At 48.3% G+C, this 17,222-nt stretch overlaps 1 protein-coding gene across 10 annotated transcripts in view; it reads right to left on the reverse strand.

Annotated features, from left to right (window-relative positions):
- CAMTA1 (calmodulin binding transcription activator 1) overlaps positions 1–17,222 on the reverse strand; it is a 225,748-nt gene that overhangs the window by 161,472 nt on the left and 47,054 nt on the right. For all 10 annotated transcript variants that reach the window (XM_019622429.2, XM_019622430.1, XM_019622432.1 and 7 more), the window contains exon 4: positions 729–796. In XM_019622429.2, the coding sequence (XP_019477974.1) occupies positions 729–796 (68 nt within the window). The remainder of the gene's footprint in view (positions 1–728; positions 797–17,222) is intronic.

Raw genomic sequence — 17,222 nt, forward strand, 5'->3', positions numbered from 1 at the left:
GGTTTCCAATTTGGAAGGTGGATTTGGAATGGGGGGTAATAAAAAAAAAAAAAAAGCAATGCTGGAAAGCAAGTGTAATTTTACTGTGTTACTGATAAGTAACAAAACTTTGTGAGTCTTAATGCAGCAAGAAATAGCAGAAAAACATCTGCAGTCTAAACTTAACATACCAGACCCCATGGGATGGGAGAAGTTAAACATTTATGGCAGTGAGAAGAATACATGACATTTACTGAATAATAAACTGCAAACATGTCTGTTAATTTGGCTTTTTGGGATCTCCTCACCATCAAACACTTAACCCCAACAAGAAAAACACCAAAATGCAAACAATCCCAGAGAATGCATTTTAAACAGGCAAAGCACAAGGGAAGGCTTTGTGCTTTTTTATTTATTTAAAGTTCGAGGCTGCAGGGAGAACTGCTGAGATAAATAGCCTGCAACCTCACTCAGAGCCTTCAAAATCCGCTCATCTGAGGGATACAATTAAATGTTCAACAATCAAGTTAAAACTTTAACCTGTCAAGATTGCAGCTGTTCTATTTTTAATCAATCTGATTTCATTCAATAAAACGCTCATTAAGTCAATTAATGAGACTTTGGTGTCACAAGCCATCAAGCATGACTGGGAGTTTTCACTTTGTGGCCAACGGATTGATTAGCAAGTCAAGTAGTCAGTGGAAATCAGTCAATGTACATTTCACAGGCGGAATTATTAGCAATGTTACCTTGTTTTAGGGGAAGTTGTTAGCCATTCTTCATGCTTTTCAAACGTTATTAAATAAGCTGCAATTTCCTGAAAAGAAACGCAGAAAAAGAAAGTTATTGGCGTGGCTGTCCTGGAAAACTGAGAGTTTTATAACACAGAACCCTTCTGAATGTCTTCACCTTCAACAGGCGCAGTCCCAGCTCCACCTGCGACTCAGAGCAAGCCTTCACACTTACGTATGTCTTTTACCATGAAAGTTCCTACAGCTTACAATACGAACAACGCGTTTCTGTCTGTGAACTGGGATCTTTGGCAATTGCTCCAGAACACACATTATTATGGTTAAATGCGCATCTACTTCCTATTTCCCACTTTGCTTCAGCCGTATCACCCCGAGCGCAGACCCAGGGCCTCGCACACATCCACGCCACCACAGCGTCTCAAGGAGCAACAAGGAAGGGCACGGCTGAGGCCCGCAGCAGCAGGGCGGGCAGCGCCAGTGCTGGGCCCGGCCTGGGAGAAGGGAAGGCAGTGCAAACACGGACACTTGAAGCTAAATTAAATATTTATAAATAGAACAACATCACTGCGGAGAGAATTGCTGAATTATTAATTGTTGCCATAAAAAGCCGGTGGGTGACATCCGCATCAGTGGCTGCTCCCGCCTGCGGGCTGCACGGCCCAGTGCTCCGACGGAGCCCGGCTGGGTGGGGGGCAGCCCTACGGCTGTGGGTGCAGGTGGGAGCAGCGTGGGGCAGCTCGGCTGTGTAACGCCAACACGAGGACTGCGCTGCCGGCCACGGAAGGATTTTCTTGTTTAAATGAGAGTTCTATGTCAGGGTTTTATCTGCGTAGCACCAAAGCTAAAAAAACCCGCAGTGCTCTCCAACCAGCTGGCCCAAGCATCTGCTGGAGCCACACAACGCAATTATATTACTCCCAAACGAGACGTAAAAATATCTTGTTTCCAATACTCTTGGTTTTAAGACTCATCCATAACGTCCTCCGGGTGTTTCAGCGGTGCCAGATCTCCGCGCTCTGTGCTTTATTAGAGCTGTGTGAATGTCATATTAATGACTCCTAACCAACATGTTTACACTGCAAATAAATCCTCCCAGAACCCCCCGCACCACAAACCAGCACGCGTCTGCCTTCCCAAACACAAACCTGCCGCCATCAGCCTCAGAAAGGAGCGGTGAGGTTGGGCTCTTTTGCACCAACTTTGCATCGCGGGATCCCACGCTGTGGCCTCAAGGAGCCCCGCGGCAGCGCGCAGCACCCGCCCCCAAAGGCAGAGGCTGCGGAGATGCAGCGGAGTTCGCAGCACCTGATGAGTGAGATGGGGCGCCTCACTGGCGCAGCCCCACAGCAGCCCTTGGCAGATGGTCTGTGTAAGCAGGCATCTGAGGAAACAAATCCCTTGAATGCGGAGATGGGGATGAGGCTGATTCACCCTCAACATCTTGCAAAAATAGGCAGGTTCTGAGGTTTCAAATTAGCGAAGGATTGTGCCTATTCTTACATTCGTTTACCATGAGGAGAGCGAAAGAACCGGTAGCTCCCGTGGCAATCCAAACCTGTACCATGGCACTGTCAGCACCGAAAAGCAAAGCATTTGGGCTCACAAATCAAGGTCTCAACCAAAGGCTGATTTCCTTCCCCTTCCCAGCTGGCCTGAGTGCCGCGTGCTTGAGATCTTCATCCCCAAACTGTCAGGGAAAAAAAGAACCGCAGCAACAAAATGTTGCTATTTAGAGGCAGAAAAATTGTTTTCCCTCACCTCCACTCTGCTGACCTGGACTCGCTCAGCACATTTCAGCAAACAAAAGAATAAGTAGATTTAAAGTCTCCATTATCATCCCACTCGGACAAACGGAAGCGTCAGAAATAAAGAATGGTCACATAACTGCATGTGCGCGGGAGGCGCTCAGGCAGCTCCTGCTTTTGTAAGTGGGCTTTTCTTTCTCCAGGTAGCCACAAAGAGCACAAGAAAAGTGTGGTGGTGCATTTGAAGGCAAAAAGCACTTCCTTAAAACACCGGAGCGTGCTGGCTGAGGTCACCCAGCTCAGCAGGCAGGGCACAGCAGGCAGCACTGCAGGGCCGTTTCATTAAACACACCATCAGTGCATTTTCCTTCTCTGAAACTGCAACCCACGTCAACCCAACAGCAGCAGAAACAGCAGCCCTGCAGCAGCTCAGCCTCACTGCCCAGGGCTGGCCTGCAGCTTCCTACCAGCTGCAATCCATGTGTGTGCAGTGAATGCAGAGGAATTGGCACTGCAGGCACACGAGTGACCAACAGAAACACACGTGTACGTACACGCTGGGTGCTGCTCAGGGAGGTGTCCCAGGAGCTCCTGTCCCTGCTCTGGTAATACGGAAAACAAGGGCTCCAACCAGACCCAGAGCTAGATGTTCAGACGATTCAAAATGCATAATTCAATTCTTCTAACAGGATAAAAGCAGGATTCACATCAGCCAGGATAGGAGTTCCCAGAGGCTTTCTGCTTAATGATACATTACAGCCTGATTTCCCTCCTCCAGAGGAAATACCTTGGATAACAAGGAAAACCGAGCTCACAGTGGCGGTATGAAATAACACGTACAGCAAGAAGGCAGAACGCCCTCCATGTGCTCCTCATACGCAGAACAAGGAGTCACGCAATGGGGGAAGCAGGATGGGATGTGCAGAGAGCACTGCGCAGCCCAGCAGTACGGCCAGCAGCCCCTGCACACAGCGCGGGGCTCAGCACAGCACCTTCTCCTGCCCCATCTGCTGCAGAATGCACCTCCAACCCCGCTCCCCACTGCCACAGCTGCAAAGGCATCGGGTCCAGGATACACAAAAGCAAAGCATTTCAGGAGTGCTCCTGCTAAAATGGCTGCAAGTTATCCCAGTCAAACAACTCCACACGACGTGGAGCAGAAACAAGCAGAAATTCCTATTTACAGTTTGACACCTATGTGCCAACTTCTGTCACTACATAAGCAACAAGAATCTGGGAAAATAATCTCTTGTCTACCACCTCACATTGTAGCAGAACCGCAAGAAACAGATGACTCAGTGATGCTCAGTGATACTTGGAGCGAACACTTGGGAAAAAATAGGCAGACAAAAAAGAAAAGCTCTCAGCAGAAGGCATGAAGTGAGCAGGGCTGGTTTCCCCCAGCAACGTGGGCAGAAGGCTCAGGGTCTGCTGGGTGCCCCACAGCACGGGGAGTGCAGGGATGGGGCAGGGCAGGGGGAGCGAGCCTGGAAGAACAGACGGGTGCGGGGCACTGCTGCTCAGGTGGAAGGGAGACGTGCAGCTGTGCAGGCCATGGGACAGATGCTGAAGGAGTGCCCGGTGCTAAAGCATCACTCAGCCTCACATCATGACCACTCCAAACCTAACTAAAGTGGTAAAGACTGAAATTTATTTCACCAAGCCAACAGCAGCACTGGCAGCTCGGAAGCTGTGGAGCAACCCTTGATGCAGTCGCATTAACAGTGAAATAAATTAATGCTAGAAGAGATAAGCAGACAAAGGGAATATCTGTACCTGCAGCAGTGAGATGCACCAGCTAACCCAGTGCAGCAGAATGAGCGATGGAGAGCCAACCTTTCAGAAAGGAACACGTGCAGCAATGAAAGCACAACAGAGCAAGCAGGGATTTGCTTGCAGGACCTCATCCCACAGCGGTAGCAGATGGAGCCGGCCAACCTGCTCCCCCTCTCCCAGTGCCAGACTGTGGCTGCATCTCATCCCAGACCAAACCTAAACCTGCTCTAGGTTTGCTCCTCTAGCATTCATATGGGCACCACAGCCATTCCCATTTCAAAGTCCCTCTTACTTGCACATGGGCTGAGGGTGCCCTTAATCTCACAGCTGATCAGAACCCGTTTTTGGCAATCACTGCAGCTTTTCGTATGTGGAATTTGAAAAATAAACCAGGTTTCCAATTCTGGATAGAGGGAAGGGTACACCTGCTCAGACTTTTCTCATACACAGATTAGGAGAAACATCTGAAAGGCCAAGCAGAAAGTGGTCAGACATGGAATTTCAGCAGCAGCATAAAGATGGTTGTTGGAAACATATGGTTGTCAGTGCTTGGCTTTGCAGCACAAGCAGGGCCAGTAATGAAGATTCAGTATTCATCAGCTCTGTTCATGCACCACTTTATGACACCAACAGCATTTTTCCTTTAGAAAAGGGGGAAGAAATAGATTTATCACTATGAGACACAAAGTCATTAAATAATTAAAAACAAAACTATATGCACAATAAAAGCTCTCTGATTAAAAAAATCCCTGCATTTTAATGTGTGTTAATTCCCCTAATGATTCACTCTATATGTCTTACAGGGTCAAATCAATGTCTTCACAAAAAATTCAATTAAATCCCATTCATCCTATCTTCCAGGCGAGCCATTGTTTGCACTTGTATCCTATCAAACCACCTCTCAGTTGCTTCTCACCCAAGATTACAAACAAAAGGCAGTGTGTCAGCAGCAAGGTCAGAAGAGAAAGACCCAGGCTTTGAAAACCCAACTCCGTCCTCATCTGTGTTGTTTAATTATCAGGAGAGAGAAGCCAAAAGGACGCAATGGACACGGTCGTTCCCTTTTCCCCACTCCCATCTCTCCCCCAGTCCTGCAATTTACCGTCAGTGCCGTGCGAACGTATCAGAGCCGTAAGCTGCTCTCCCCAGCCTCGCCACAGCAGTCCTGTGCAGGAGGCCCACTATTAAGCCCAGAGGAACCTGAGCAGTGCAATTAACTGATCTCGCTAAGCTGTGGCCCAGTACGGCAGCAGTGGCAGCACCAGAACAGTGTTCTCCGACCACAGTACGTGACTGCAGCTTCTCAGCTGCTTCAATATTTTAACAGCACAGAGCTGCAGCAGAGCCGACCCACCTCCCGCACGGCCCAGCACAGCTCTCTCACCGCAGCTGGGCAGCGTGTGGACAGACGCCGTTCCTTCCCACAAAGCCCCCACCTGTCTGGCAGTGCCATCGGTTTTATTCTCTGCACCCACAGCCGTGCTGACAGACCAACAACTGAACACCCATGTGTGCTGCAGAGCAGCCACCGCTCCGCTCAGCAAGGCTGAGAAAGTTAGAGGAGGAGTGAAAGCATTTCCATACTCCCTGAAGCTGAGCTCCTGTTCTCCTCAGCTTCCTCAGGGCTTGTCATGGCATCAAACACAGAATAATGACTAGCTCCACAGGAGCTATTCTGTCAGCATTTAGCCTCCTGTCACAGATTAATTAGAAATCAAGCACGCGTGCCTGTGATCCTGGGTTGCAAAGCACCATCTTACCCTCCAGGAACACCTTGCTGGAGAAGGACAGGAGCTGGACGCCTGGCAAGCAGCCCTCACCATAGAGCATCACATGGCAGCCACGCTCCAGCATGCAGCCCTGCACAGGACAGCAGCACTGAGTGAGGAAAGCGCCGACGGGCAGGGATCCAACACTGACTGACTCCAGAGGAGCCCATTACTCATCATGCTTGCAGGAAAGCTGCAGACTTTATTCTGCTCAGAGCTGAAAAACTTGCAGCAAAACAAAGACATTGTTTAGAAGAAAAATAAATTAAAAAGAGCTATAAAAACGCTCTGAGATTTGCAACGAACATCCCGCCTGGCAGAAGGCAATCTCAGCCTGAAGGAGATGCATACAGGCAATAATCCTGTACGGCCAAACCCAAATTACTGTGTGCAGGCACTTCTTTGCTTGAGCTAATTGTACTTAATGCACCCAGTCCAGCCTCCACTCGTTCAAGGCACAGCTCAACATCTCCCCCTCCCCCGTTTTTTTTCTTGGCATCTTCAAATGCATCAGAGATTCCCACCTGACCTCTGCAAAGTGAAAAAAGAACCTGGAACCAATCTGCAATTCCCAGCATTTGTGCCAGTTACCTTAGGCTACCTATGTTGTCTCTAAGTAATAAATCAGTAGTTTAAAAACAATGCCTAAATTTCAAGTTATTAATTTGTATGAATTATGCACATCCAAATTAATAAACTTGAAATATACGCGTGTTTTAAGAGAAAGCACGAGAGCTCGTATGCATCCCTGAATTTATACCACAGAGCTAATAAAATTGAGATCTCTTAAGCAAGCACATTTATCCTCTTAGGAAATCTCCACGTCCTCACTGATACAGAGGCAAATTCCAGCTTACAGATCCTTTATTGTCCTTCCTTTCTGAAATAAAAATACAAATTTGTGATGATTATGGAGCATCTTCTCAGCTGGGATCAAGCAGTTCTCATTTCCTAGCAGCCTCCATCCTCCAACCCATTAATATTCTGAATATTACAAATAGAAGCAGATCTGAAAGCCACACGCAGCGAGCTCTCACTATCTTGTTGAGATCAGTGGGACAACAAATGCAATACGACTGCATTCGTCCAGTTGTTCCACCTAAAGTAACCCCCAGGTATAGGGAGGGCTGTCACTCAGTAAGCAGGAGAGGAACCGAAGCACAAGAACAGCAAACCAAACTTCTCACTACAGACCTGGGAAGCACAAGCGGGGTTGGTGTGGTTTGGCAGGTAGCTACCAGCAACACCCCTTCTGAACAAAATGTTTGCTTGCTTTTGCAGTTTGTGGGGTGCAACAAACGTGGGTACCAGGCAGTGACGTGGCACGGGCCACCCCTACAGACAAAGGAGAAAGAAATGAGCCGCTGCACCATCGCCCTGCTGGGTTTCTATCACTAGCACCTGAAAGCAAGCTCACACATTACCACATCACCTTTTCCATTGTGAATGAATTAAAGACAGAAATAAATTAAATCTTCATTTAAAATGTATTTTTCTAGTTGAGTAAGGGTACACCTTACATCAGATAGAACATTAGTTCTATCTGATGAGGTAGGAGCTGAGTTTTATCACCACTGGAGCTATGGGATCAGCCACTGTCACTGCTGCGTACATCGGAATGAGGCGAGCACTGCTGCCCTCCCTTTGCTGCAGCCCTGGGGGACCACGCTGCCAGCCCTGTGTGTCCATTCAGCTGCCCGTGCCCCGCAGGAAGGCCATCCATCAGCGCAGGGCTGACATCCTGCAGCAGCGCTGGGACGGCGGGTAAGGATAAAGCCGTGCAGTGGAAACCACATTGGGCTGGGAGATGTATGCCTTATTTCTTCCAGTTACAGAAGACAACGAGTGGCTGGATTTCAAACAGTAGGATGTTTTCATTAATAACAATGTCTTACTAACCATCTGTTAAAGGTCCATACTATTAATTTAACAAAAAAAATTGAATAGATTACTCTTACAGTTTTCAATTAAAGTACATGATGTCTTCAAACTGCAACCTTAATTAGACATTATAAGATGACATTTAGAAATCCTGAGCTCTGATTAGCTGATGAAGTCATCTGACTGTGAAGAAGTTCCACAATAATGTCATGGCAGCAAGTACTCAACCTGCTGCCGGGATGAGAGTGCATCAAGTCAGCAAGAGAGCGGCTGACTTTAACTCTTCAACACGCAGAAGAGTGAAACAGCTGGTAGCCCTGGAACAAAACCAGCCTCAAACACACACACACACACACATTTGAGATGGAAGGGAGCCTTAAAGACCATCTCCAAACTCCCCCGCAATGAAATGATAGGTTATCCTCAAGGAAAACTTACAGGGAGAAACAAAATGGTCCTTGTCCACCTCCCAGCCGAGCTGCAGTGGGTTCACACCAACACTTAAACCCTTCCAAAGGGCCTTCCTGGAAATAGAGAACTTCACACGCTCGGCTGTACGTGCCCCAGGGCATCCCCATTCCAGCACATCCTGACCTGAGAAATTGCTGGAGATGTTTATTACCTGAGGAGAGCGCTGATGGAGCCGTGCAGACCGCAGGGCTCAGCGCAGAGCTAAGCCAAGTGGACAGGTATTTTCTCTGAGGTCAGCACGGCTGTACCTCCCTGAGCTTAGTCCCTGCCACTCCATCTTAAAGTGGCAAGTGGACAACTTAAACGCTTTATTTTCAAGGCCAGACCTGGCATGAAGCAACTGGAATAAGATAAGAGGTAATTTCCACTCCAAACCATGAACAGGAGGAGGAAGAAAAAATTAATCAGTCAAGTGAGCGATGGTTAAAGAACATCTGAGTTGAACGAGATCTGCCCACCAACTTTACCTGCCAGGTGCACGTGCACACAAATAACAGCAAACGTACACAAACGGATCTTCATGACTGCACAAACACAGCTCTGCACGAAGGCACGGCGCTGGATGTGCCTGCATCGGGCCTCGCGTCACTCAGCGCCTGATGGCGTTAAGATGGATTTTAGCCTCAGGTCCTAAACTGAGGGACAGTCACATAACAGAGTGGTATTCAATATCAGTCTCTAGCAACTGGCAGACACCCCCAGCCATTGCAGAACTCAATTACCATTCCTTAAGCGACCTTGGCCTACCCTGCGGTGTGACGGAGCACACGGGTTCTCCTACACCCACCCACAGCCCCCGGTGCTCCGTCTGCTTTCCTACCCCCCACCTCCCAAATTCTTTCCCCATGGAGGGTTTAGGCTGCTCTTACGCACCTCCCAGTCAGTACCTCGTGTTTTTATTGTCTTCTTCAATCAAAAAAGATAAATAGAGAATATTTAGCTCTTCTGGCTTTTTTTCAGTACAACAGCAAAGTTAATTTAAGTTGGATGAGTAGTAACTGCAGTAATACTTCAGGCAGTATCCGTGTTATTAATTTAATCTTTTCCCTCCTTTATTCAGGTTTAAGTACCACATCATCAGTAAATGCACTAAGTTTAACGTTTTATATTCTGTCTAAATTGGAAGAATTCAAACTCACTTGATTTCCATTTTTTAATGGCAAGCACGAGCTCATTGCAGGTAAGGAAGTGCTTAAAGCTAAACCCCTATCAATGGAACAATCCGATAGCAGATATTAGAGGAGATCTATAGCGAGGGAAAACTGCAAAGCTATTTACATTAACTTCTGTCAATACAAACGGGCACATTCTCTGCTGAAAGGCAATTTCATCTGCAGAATCAAGGCATTGCTCTCATAATCCTCGAGCTTGCTATAGACTTTTCATTAACAGCAACAAATGTATAAGGCTATGCAGGCTCATGAAACGAAGGTTTATTTATGGGAAGCTGATACGTACCCACTTGTAAGAGCACTGAGGTGCAATTCCTCGATGCCTTTCCAGTTCTGAACCTACATGAGGTGGGAAAACCGGCACCCCCCAGCTCTGGCAAGGAGCCATCAGCAAACCCTTCCGCCCCGCGATTGGGCAAGGTTCATTAGAAGGAAACTATCAGTGGTAATTGTCCCTTTCTACATATCCTTCACTCCAATATCCTCTACCGTAATAACGTTCCACATTTCTGCAGAACTGTCTTTTCAGCATGTTTTTGCATTACGCCTAATTTTGTAAGAGTTTTTCAGTCCCACATAACGACACAGTTCAATGCAAAACCAGATATAAATCTGGCTTAAGAGACTCTCAACAGGAATTCATTTAAAACTGTAAATGTTAAAAGATTCTATGCCTGATTTATGGAGTTTTCTTATTTCAAACAGGGAATTAAAATCCTCCTTAAAAGATGCATATTAAATCATGATAACAACAGTAGGAACGACAGCGTGGGTCAGGCGGCCAGGAGAGCTGGGAATAGCAGTGCTGGTGCCCTTCCCTTCTGCGCTGCGCCCTGATAAAGCAGAGCTGCCCTACACTGAGCTCAGCACTGCTCCCCACCCAGCGCCCAAATCTTAATTACTGCAAAATGTTATCTTGGATGCCGGCACCTATCTAAATAATGCAGTGAGTTTACCTTAAATGATTATTTAATGGTTTTATTCCTCTTGTATTGTTTACATAGAACACGCTTCCAGCTGTCTAAGGGGCTGTGAAAATACAGCATAAATGGCCCCATATCCTTGTGCAAACAACACTCAAAAATAAATAAAATTTATCAAAGCTAGTCACTATTATTCTTGTAGTAATTTTTAATGTTTCGTGCCTGTGAACAGATAAAATTGTACTGCTAAAGCCTCGAGTGCTGTGGTATTTGCAGCACCATAACCAAGCAAAGCGAGACCGATGGAGGAAAGCTATGGGGAGCTGTGCCAGAGCCTGGTGCTGCTCTATTTCAAGCAACAAAACCATCTCAATGGAAGGCAGACCTGCATTAAACACAGCAGTAAACAAGAGGAGAAACTTCACCAGATGAATGCTCTTCAAATATTTATGTAAATTAATTACTCATTACTTGCAGGCCACAGACCTATCTCTTCGCAGAGATCAAGAGCTCCTCGCAATGCAGCGCTCACAGATGTAAGAAAGCAGTGCAGGGAGCAGCTCCTCTGCCTGCGACCGCAGCCAACACTGCTGCACCAGGACCGAAGGCCCTCCAGGACACCTCCAAACACAGACCCGAAAATCCTTCAGCTATCTGTAGCAATAAGGCTCCCAAGTTCTATTTTTAGGACCCAAGTATCCCTCACAAATCTCCCCAGAGACAACCCAGCAGAGTTTAAGGCCTTCTGCTGCCATTTTTCTTCATCACGCAGCTGCGTGCGTAAAATCAAATAGCAGCACGTATCTGTTCTCCTTCCCAAACATCCACCTAATTAATCCAAATAAATCTCTAAGCGAAAACCAGAATGTCAATGGGATAAAAAAGACCTTTTGAAAGCGTTGATATTATCACCTAAAACATTATAAATGACCCTATTACAGAGCTAATTGAGAAACACGCCTACCTCCCACCAGGCAGCACGGAGCTGGGACTGTTTTTCTTCCTTTTATCCCCATCCAGCCGCGGCCCAGCGCTGCGGTCCCACAGCGCCGGTCAGACAAGCGTTTCCCTGACGGCCCAGCAGGCGAGAAGTGCTCAGGTGTGGAGCAGCACTGAGGGCCCCAGCCAGCAGCAGATGTAAATGTGGCTCTCAGGGTAGGTTAGAAAAGTATGTGAAAATAAGACCAAAGCGTAGAGAAAAATTAAATGGAAGTGAAAGTATGAGCAGGCAACTATTGATTTCCAAGCCCTGAAAAGTACTGCTAATATCTCACCTTCTTTTTGCTTTCCCTTTACGGACTAATAGTCTGTTTTCAGGCTGCTACATTGATTGCTTATACTTAAATAACACACGTGTATGAACATTGATCCTCACAGCAACATCTGAATTATAATACTGGTAATACCACCAGGAACCCCAGAAGGGAGGATCAGGTCGGGTATTTGGAACAGTTTCTACTCAGTGGTGCTGCACCGGCACAGCTGCCCAGGGAGGAGGTGGGTCACCGCCAACACAGAGATGTGGCACTTGGACACACGGTCGGTGGGCACAGTGAGGTGGGTTGTGGATCTTAGGGGGCTTTTCCAACCTTGATGAGTCTGTGATGCGAAGCCGCAGCCCTGGGGCAGGGCCCTGCTTGCCTTCCCCTTCCTGCCACCTGCTTGAGCTCACGGCTGTTTTCATGTGCCTGTTCCTCCAGGTGCACACGTGCTCCTGAGCTCCCCTCTGCCGCCTTCTGTATTTCTGGTAATCTGGTAAATTGTACTGTAAATCCAAATGTTAGGCTCTCTTTCTTCCTTTTTAGAGCTCTCATCTCATTAAGATTTTCCTCCTTCTTTTAACTGTTACTTAGTTGAGGTTTAAAATGAGAAAAAAACAAAACAAAACAAACCTATGAAAAATGAGTATTAGAACCTGGCTGCAATTTCCAATTCCTAGCTAGTGCTGCTGGGCTGTGGCTTTCAAGTCCTGCATGTACATGCCAGATCTAATCTAGTAAATCAGTGGGTTCTTAGCAGTAATGGGAATGATAGGTCAAGTTTCTAGAAACAGCTAACAAACGCTGATTAATGTACAGGATCAGCTCCTGTGCAACTCATTACGCTCACAGCTGCAATGAAACTGTCCTCCCTTCACAGCTTTGTGCAGCGCATAAAAGTGAAAATATTTCTGGACTACATAAGTAGCAGGCCATGAATATTAAACAAGCAGTATTATTAATCCTGTGCCATTAGTCTCGGGCAGTCACAGCAGAGCTGACCCCCAAGGCAGAGCCACTGCTGCCATCTATTTCTCATCAGGAACTCACCCACCACCCGAAGTATCTGCTATTTTAGAACAGAGAGTAAACAGTAAAAACCAGAGCAGCACCAGGGAACCATCGATCTTTTGCACTCTCAGAGTCCTGAGGTTCATTCCTCACTGAGGAGAGAACAGCCAGGCCGAAGGGATGGGCAGATCAGCGGCGTGGGCAGCACCGTGCTCTGCTCACACCTCCGTCCTTGCAGCTCCCTGCTCAGCTCCCCCAGCTTTAACCTTTGAGCTCTCAGTTTTTGAAAAAGCTTTTTAAAAGCAACCCTGAGACCTGTCTGACTCCAATGTGAAGCCTCAATCCTGGCTCTAGAAATCAAACGATGTGTTTTCAGCAAACCCAGAATTGCCCATTACAGAAGCAGAACGTTTTTATGGTACTATTGACTTCAGCACGCTGTCAGGGCAAATCTGCAGCGCAGACAAAAACAACCCTCCCTCTTCTGAGGCGCTCCAAATCCAGCCACACAGAGGATACTCATCCAACCGTATGCTTTATGCTGACAGTAATGTGTTAATTTCATAAATTATTGAAGTCAGGTACCATTTTTTAAATTTTGTTCAACAAAGAGAAGGAGACGTATCTGGGCTGCTGCTGAAGGACGGGGTGGTGGCCAGGGTCCCCCAGCTCCCCCCGTCTGCTCCAGCTGTCAGCGTGTGGCTGTCTGGGTCAGGTGTGACATCCAGCAGAGCCGGGAGCTTCCCTAACTCCACCTGTAATTTAGTCCTCCATCTACATCCTGCATTGCTCGGTATTTACCAACAACCTTTAAAGGAAAGCGAGCCGTGAGAAGATGAAATTTAAATGTGACAGAAGGCATTTGCAAGTCAGGATCAGACAGGCTGGAAAAACAGCTGAGACCTAAACAAACTAGGTGAGTGATCAACATGATAGCAACAAAGTACGTTCCTGGGAAAGGAAAGCCAAGAAACGTGCATTGGCAGATGCGTTATGCATGCAGCCTGCCAGGCTCAGAGCTGGGGGCATCACCTCCAGGTGATTGAGCTCCTCAGTGCACACAGCACAACGAGATGGAGGGAGAATGAGTCAGGGTGGGACAAAGCAGCAGAAGCCTGCAGAGCCAGCAGGCTCCATCCCTGCAGCAGCACCCAGCTGCCCTGCGAGCAGAGTGATGACTTTCAGAGGGTGACGTGTGCCCAGAGCCAGCTGTCAGCACAGAATGCTTTCATCACCAGATAACCGTTTTAAAGGCAGATATTTCTTTTACTCCATGGGACAACTGATTTCACTATATGGTTTCTAGAATGGGACTCACTCACAGAGGAGAATTCAATGAATAATAATGCACTTAAGGAAAACCAACTGAAAATCCTGTATTAATTGGACATAACCGAGAGTCCAGCCCCACCACCGTTTTGATTATTAACTGCAATTTATGGGCACACACAAATTAGCAGCTATCTCCTCCTGCAGTGACCTGCTGAGCACTAATTGCTCGGTCACCTACTGCCCGCTAATGTTTTCCCCTGCTTTTATGGGAAAACATCAAGGTTTACCTCATTTTCCTTTCCTGTGGTGTTAGCTGCCTTACCTGGCCCCAATTTACCTCGTAATCGCTCTGAAGAAATGCTGGCTCAGGGCTCCCAGCCCTCCAGGACGCAGCGCGTGCTCAGCATGCACCAGCACAGCGCCGACATGAGCCTGGAGCAGCTGCTGGGGGGCTGCACTGCACAGCACTGAGCTCAGAGGGACCTCTGAGAACAGCACCAGGATGTGAGGCAAACACAGAACGGGATTTCCACCGGGTGGTGAAAAAAGATGGGTATTCCCTGTGGAATACTGTAGTTATGGGAGAACGAGAACAGGGCTTTGTCCTTCACGGCTAAAGGTCAGATGCTCAGTTAATGGAAATCAGCACGAGGCCTGCAATGCAGCAGAGCTGTGTGGGTCGGCAGAAGATGAGGATCTGGGCCCTGTAGGGCATTAAAGGAAATGGGACTGCAGGTGCAGAGGTGCTGCCCACAGCCTTTGGGGGCTGCCTGGGCCCCGTGCTCCATCTCTGTCACGCAGCAGGCAGAGGCAGGCACCGCTCGGCACTCCTTTCTTCCACCATAATCTAAAACCACAACCCTCTAACAACAAAACTCCCCTCTCTGCTCTGACAGGCTTTACCCGAGTCCTGCGTGCCGAAGGACAAACGTGTTCTCGGCTCAAGAATCCCCAGGCTGGGCCTCAGGGCAGTGCTCCGGGCTCCTGGCTCTGCCAAGAGCCGCACACAGTCGCAGCCAGAGGCCCTCCGGATCCCTTTGAAACAGAGCAGCTCTCAAACCGTTCCGTGCTGTCGCACTGAGCGCTGCGCCGCCGGGAGAAGCCTCTGGCATGCAGAGATCTCATGTGCATCTTAACAGCCTTCGATTAAAAACAGTCCGTGCTCAGGGGTGTGGGGAACTCCACAGAGCGGGGAGGGCAGCTCCCAGAGCCCTGATCCCAGTCCTGTACTGGGACGTGGTCTGAGGGCACCCGCCGCCATGCTGTGCCCACACCCGGCGGCGGCCCTCAGCTCTGCCCTCCCACTCCAGAGCTGCATTCCATCACTTACCATATGCAAATTATGTTAAATATTTCATTCATTAAATGGCTCATTTTATTACTGAACTGTACCTTAAGCCGCTCAGAAATTTAATTCTTCTTGCACTTACTCAGTAATGTGAAATAACCAACTTAAATGAATATTTTACAGTTTGTGCTAGACAGAACATTTATTAAAAATTCTTTCCCTTTTAGAGTTATTCTTTTAAGTGGGCTTCAATACATTACGCAATTTAAGTCATCAGGGGGGGATTTTTTAATTTTTTTAAACTTTCTTTTTCACCTCCATTCTGGAGGAGCCCAACGACCCACGGAGGGCACGGAAAGCAGAATTCTGAAGCTGTTTTAGCATTCCTGTAACTGCAGACAGCTTTGCTGTTCAAAGTGACACAGCTCCTGCTACAGCCCATAACGTGCCACCAGTCCTCTGGGAATTTAATAAAAGTAACGTGAAGTGACAGAGCTCTCATGTCTGAGCATTGCCCCCTCCTGCGCACGCTATTATCACCCATACGTAAGCAAGACATGTTCCTAAAGGGGAAAAAAGGTGTAATTACAGGGGAGGCTCTGGTTATTTCCAGCTTTACCGAAAGATAACACAGCAGCGTCCTCACTGGTTATGACAAGGTCATTACTACCTCTAACCGAGGGAACGCGCTCCAGCTGACTCACGGGGACAAGCCAGCAGCTCCCAGCCCTGAGGGCCGTAATGCAGATCTCTGCCTGGACGGCAGCTCTGGCAGACACCGAAGTCCCTGGCTGGTGACCCTGGGGCAGAGCAGCCCCAGGACAGAGAGCCTGACAGCCTCACGATGAGCAATAGCACAGCCAACACCCCTCATGCATGAGTTCCCATAACTCTTGTCTGGGAAAAACCTTTCAGTTTCCAATGGAAATATGCAAAACAGACTCCACACTGTAAATCTTCCTTCTCGGCTCTACGGAGATAAGTAGGACCTATTAACCTTCCATGTTATTTTCAACTTCATTATTTGAGCTGACACGACAAGAGAGAGCAGTGATGGCTCTTTTTGGCAGAGTGCATGTAAATCGCTTTCTCAAAGGAAATTACTTCTCCAGGCTGAACGTTATTAATCTAAATTCTCCCTTAGTCAAATCGTTGCCCATAATAAATACGGAGCAGGCTGCGATACCCATCTCTGAGGGCATCCCGTCCCAGTGGCACAGCTCAGTGCTTCCCCTGCACACCACAAAGGGCACCGCGTCCCGGGGAGCTCCTGGAGGTCCCAGCACCAACCTCTACCTTGGGGAGCCGTGTCCCCACAGCCTCCTGGAGCCACCTGATACCAACCAGCACATCCAGAGCTTTGCTGAGAACCACCATATTGCCAATGGATTCCCACTGAAGTCACTCACTGAACATTTATGCCTGATCCCTTCCGCCAGAGTATGGCCAAGCTGCAGGTGCTGTGCTGCAGCCTACACATGGCTACACTGTGCTTGCATGTGGTCTACATATGGCCCGCACGTGTCCTGCGCGCAGACGTTCTGCTGTAGGCAGGCCTGTGCCATCCTGCTGAAAGCATTCCCATCCAAGTGACACTCGTGTCAGGCTGCTTTTCCTCCCTCCTAACACCAGGCTCCATCAAGCAGAAGCTGAGGAATGCTGCTGTTTCTCTTGGGCTATTCTGGGCTAACTGCGCAGCCTCCAGAACCTGCTCTGAGAGCCACAGATCACTACATGGGCTCCCATCCACATCCTCGCACCAAAGAACCACCACTGCACACGCTGCTGGGCCCTGCCAGGCATGCAGCACAGCACAGTGATGGCAGGAGCCGGGAGGAGAGCTCGGGGCCACGTGGTCCCTCTCCAGCCCTCTGGCAGCCAACGAAGGCTGCAGGCACCTCTTCCCATCCTTCACGTGGGGCAT

The sequence above is a fragment of the Meleagris gallopavo genome, chromosome 23 (genome assembly GCF_000146605.3).
Source record: "Meleagris gallopavo isolate NT-WF06-2002-E0010 breed Aviagen turkey brand Nicholas breeding stock chromosome 23, Turkey_5.1, whole genome shotgun sequence".
In the NCBI taxonomy this organism is placed as follows: domain Eukaryota; kingdom Metazoa; phylum Chordata; class Aves; order Galliformes; family Phasianidae; genus Meleagris; species Meleagris gallopavo.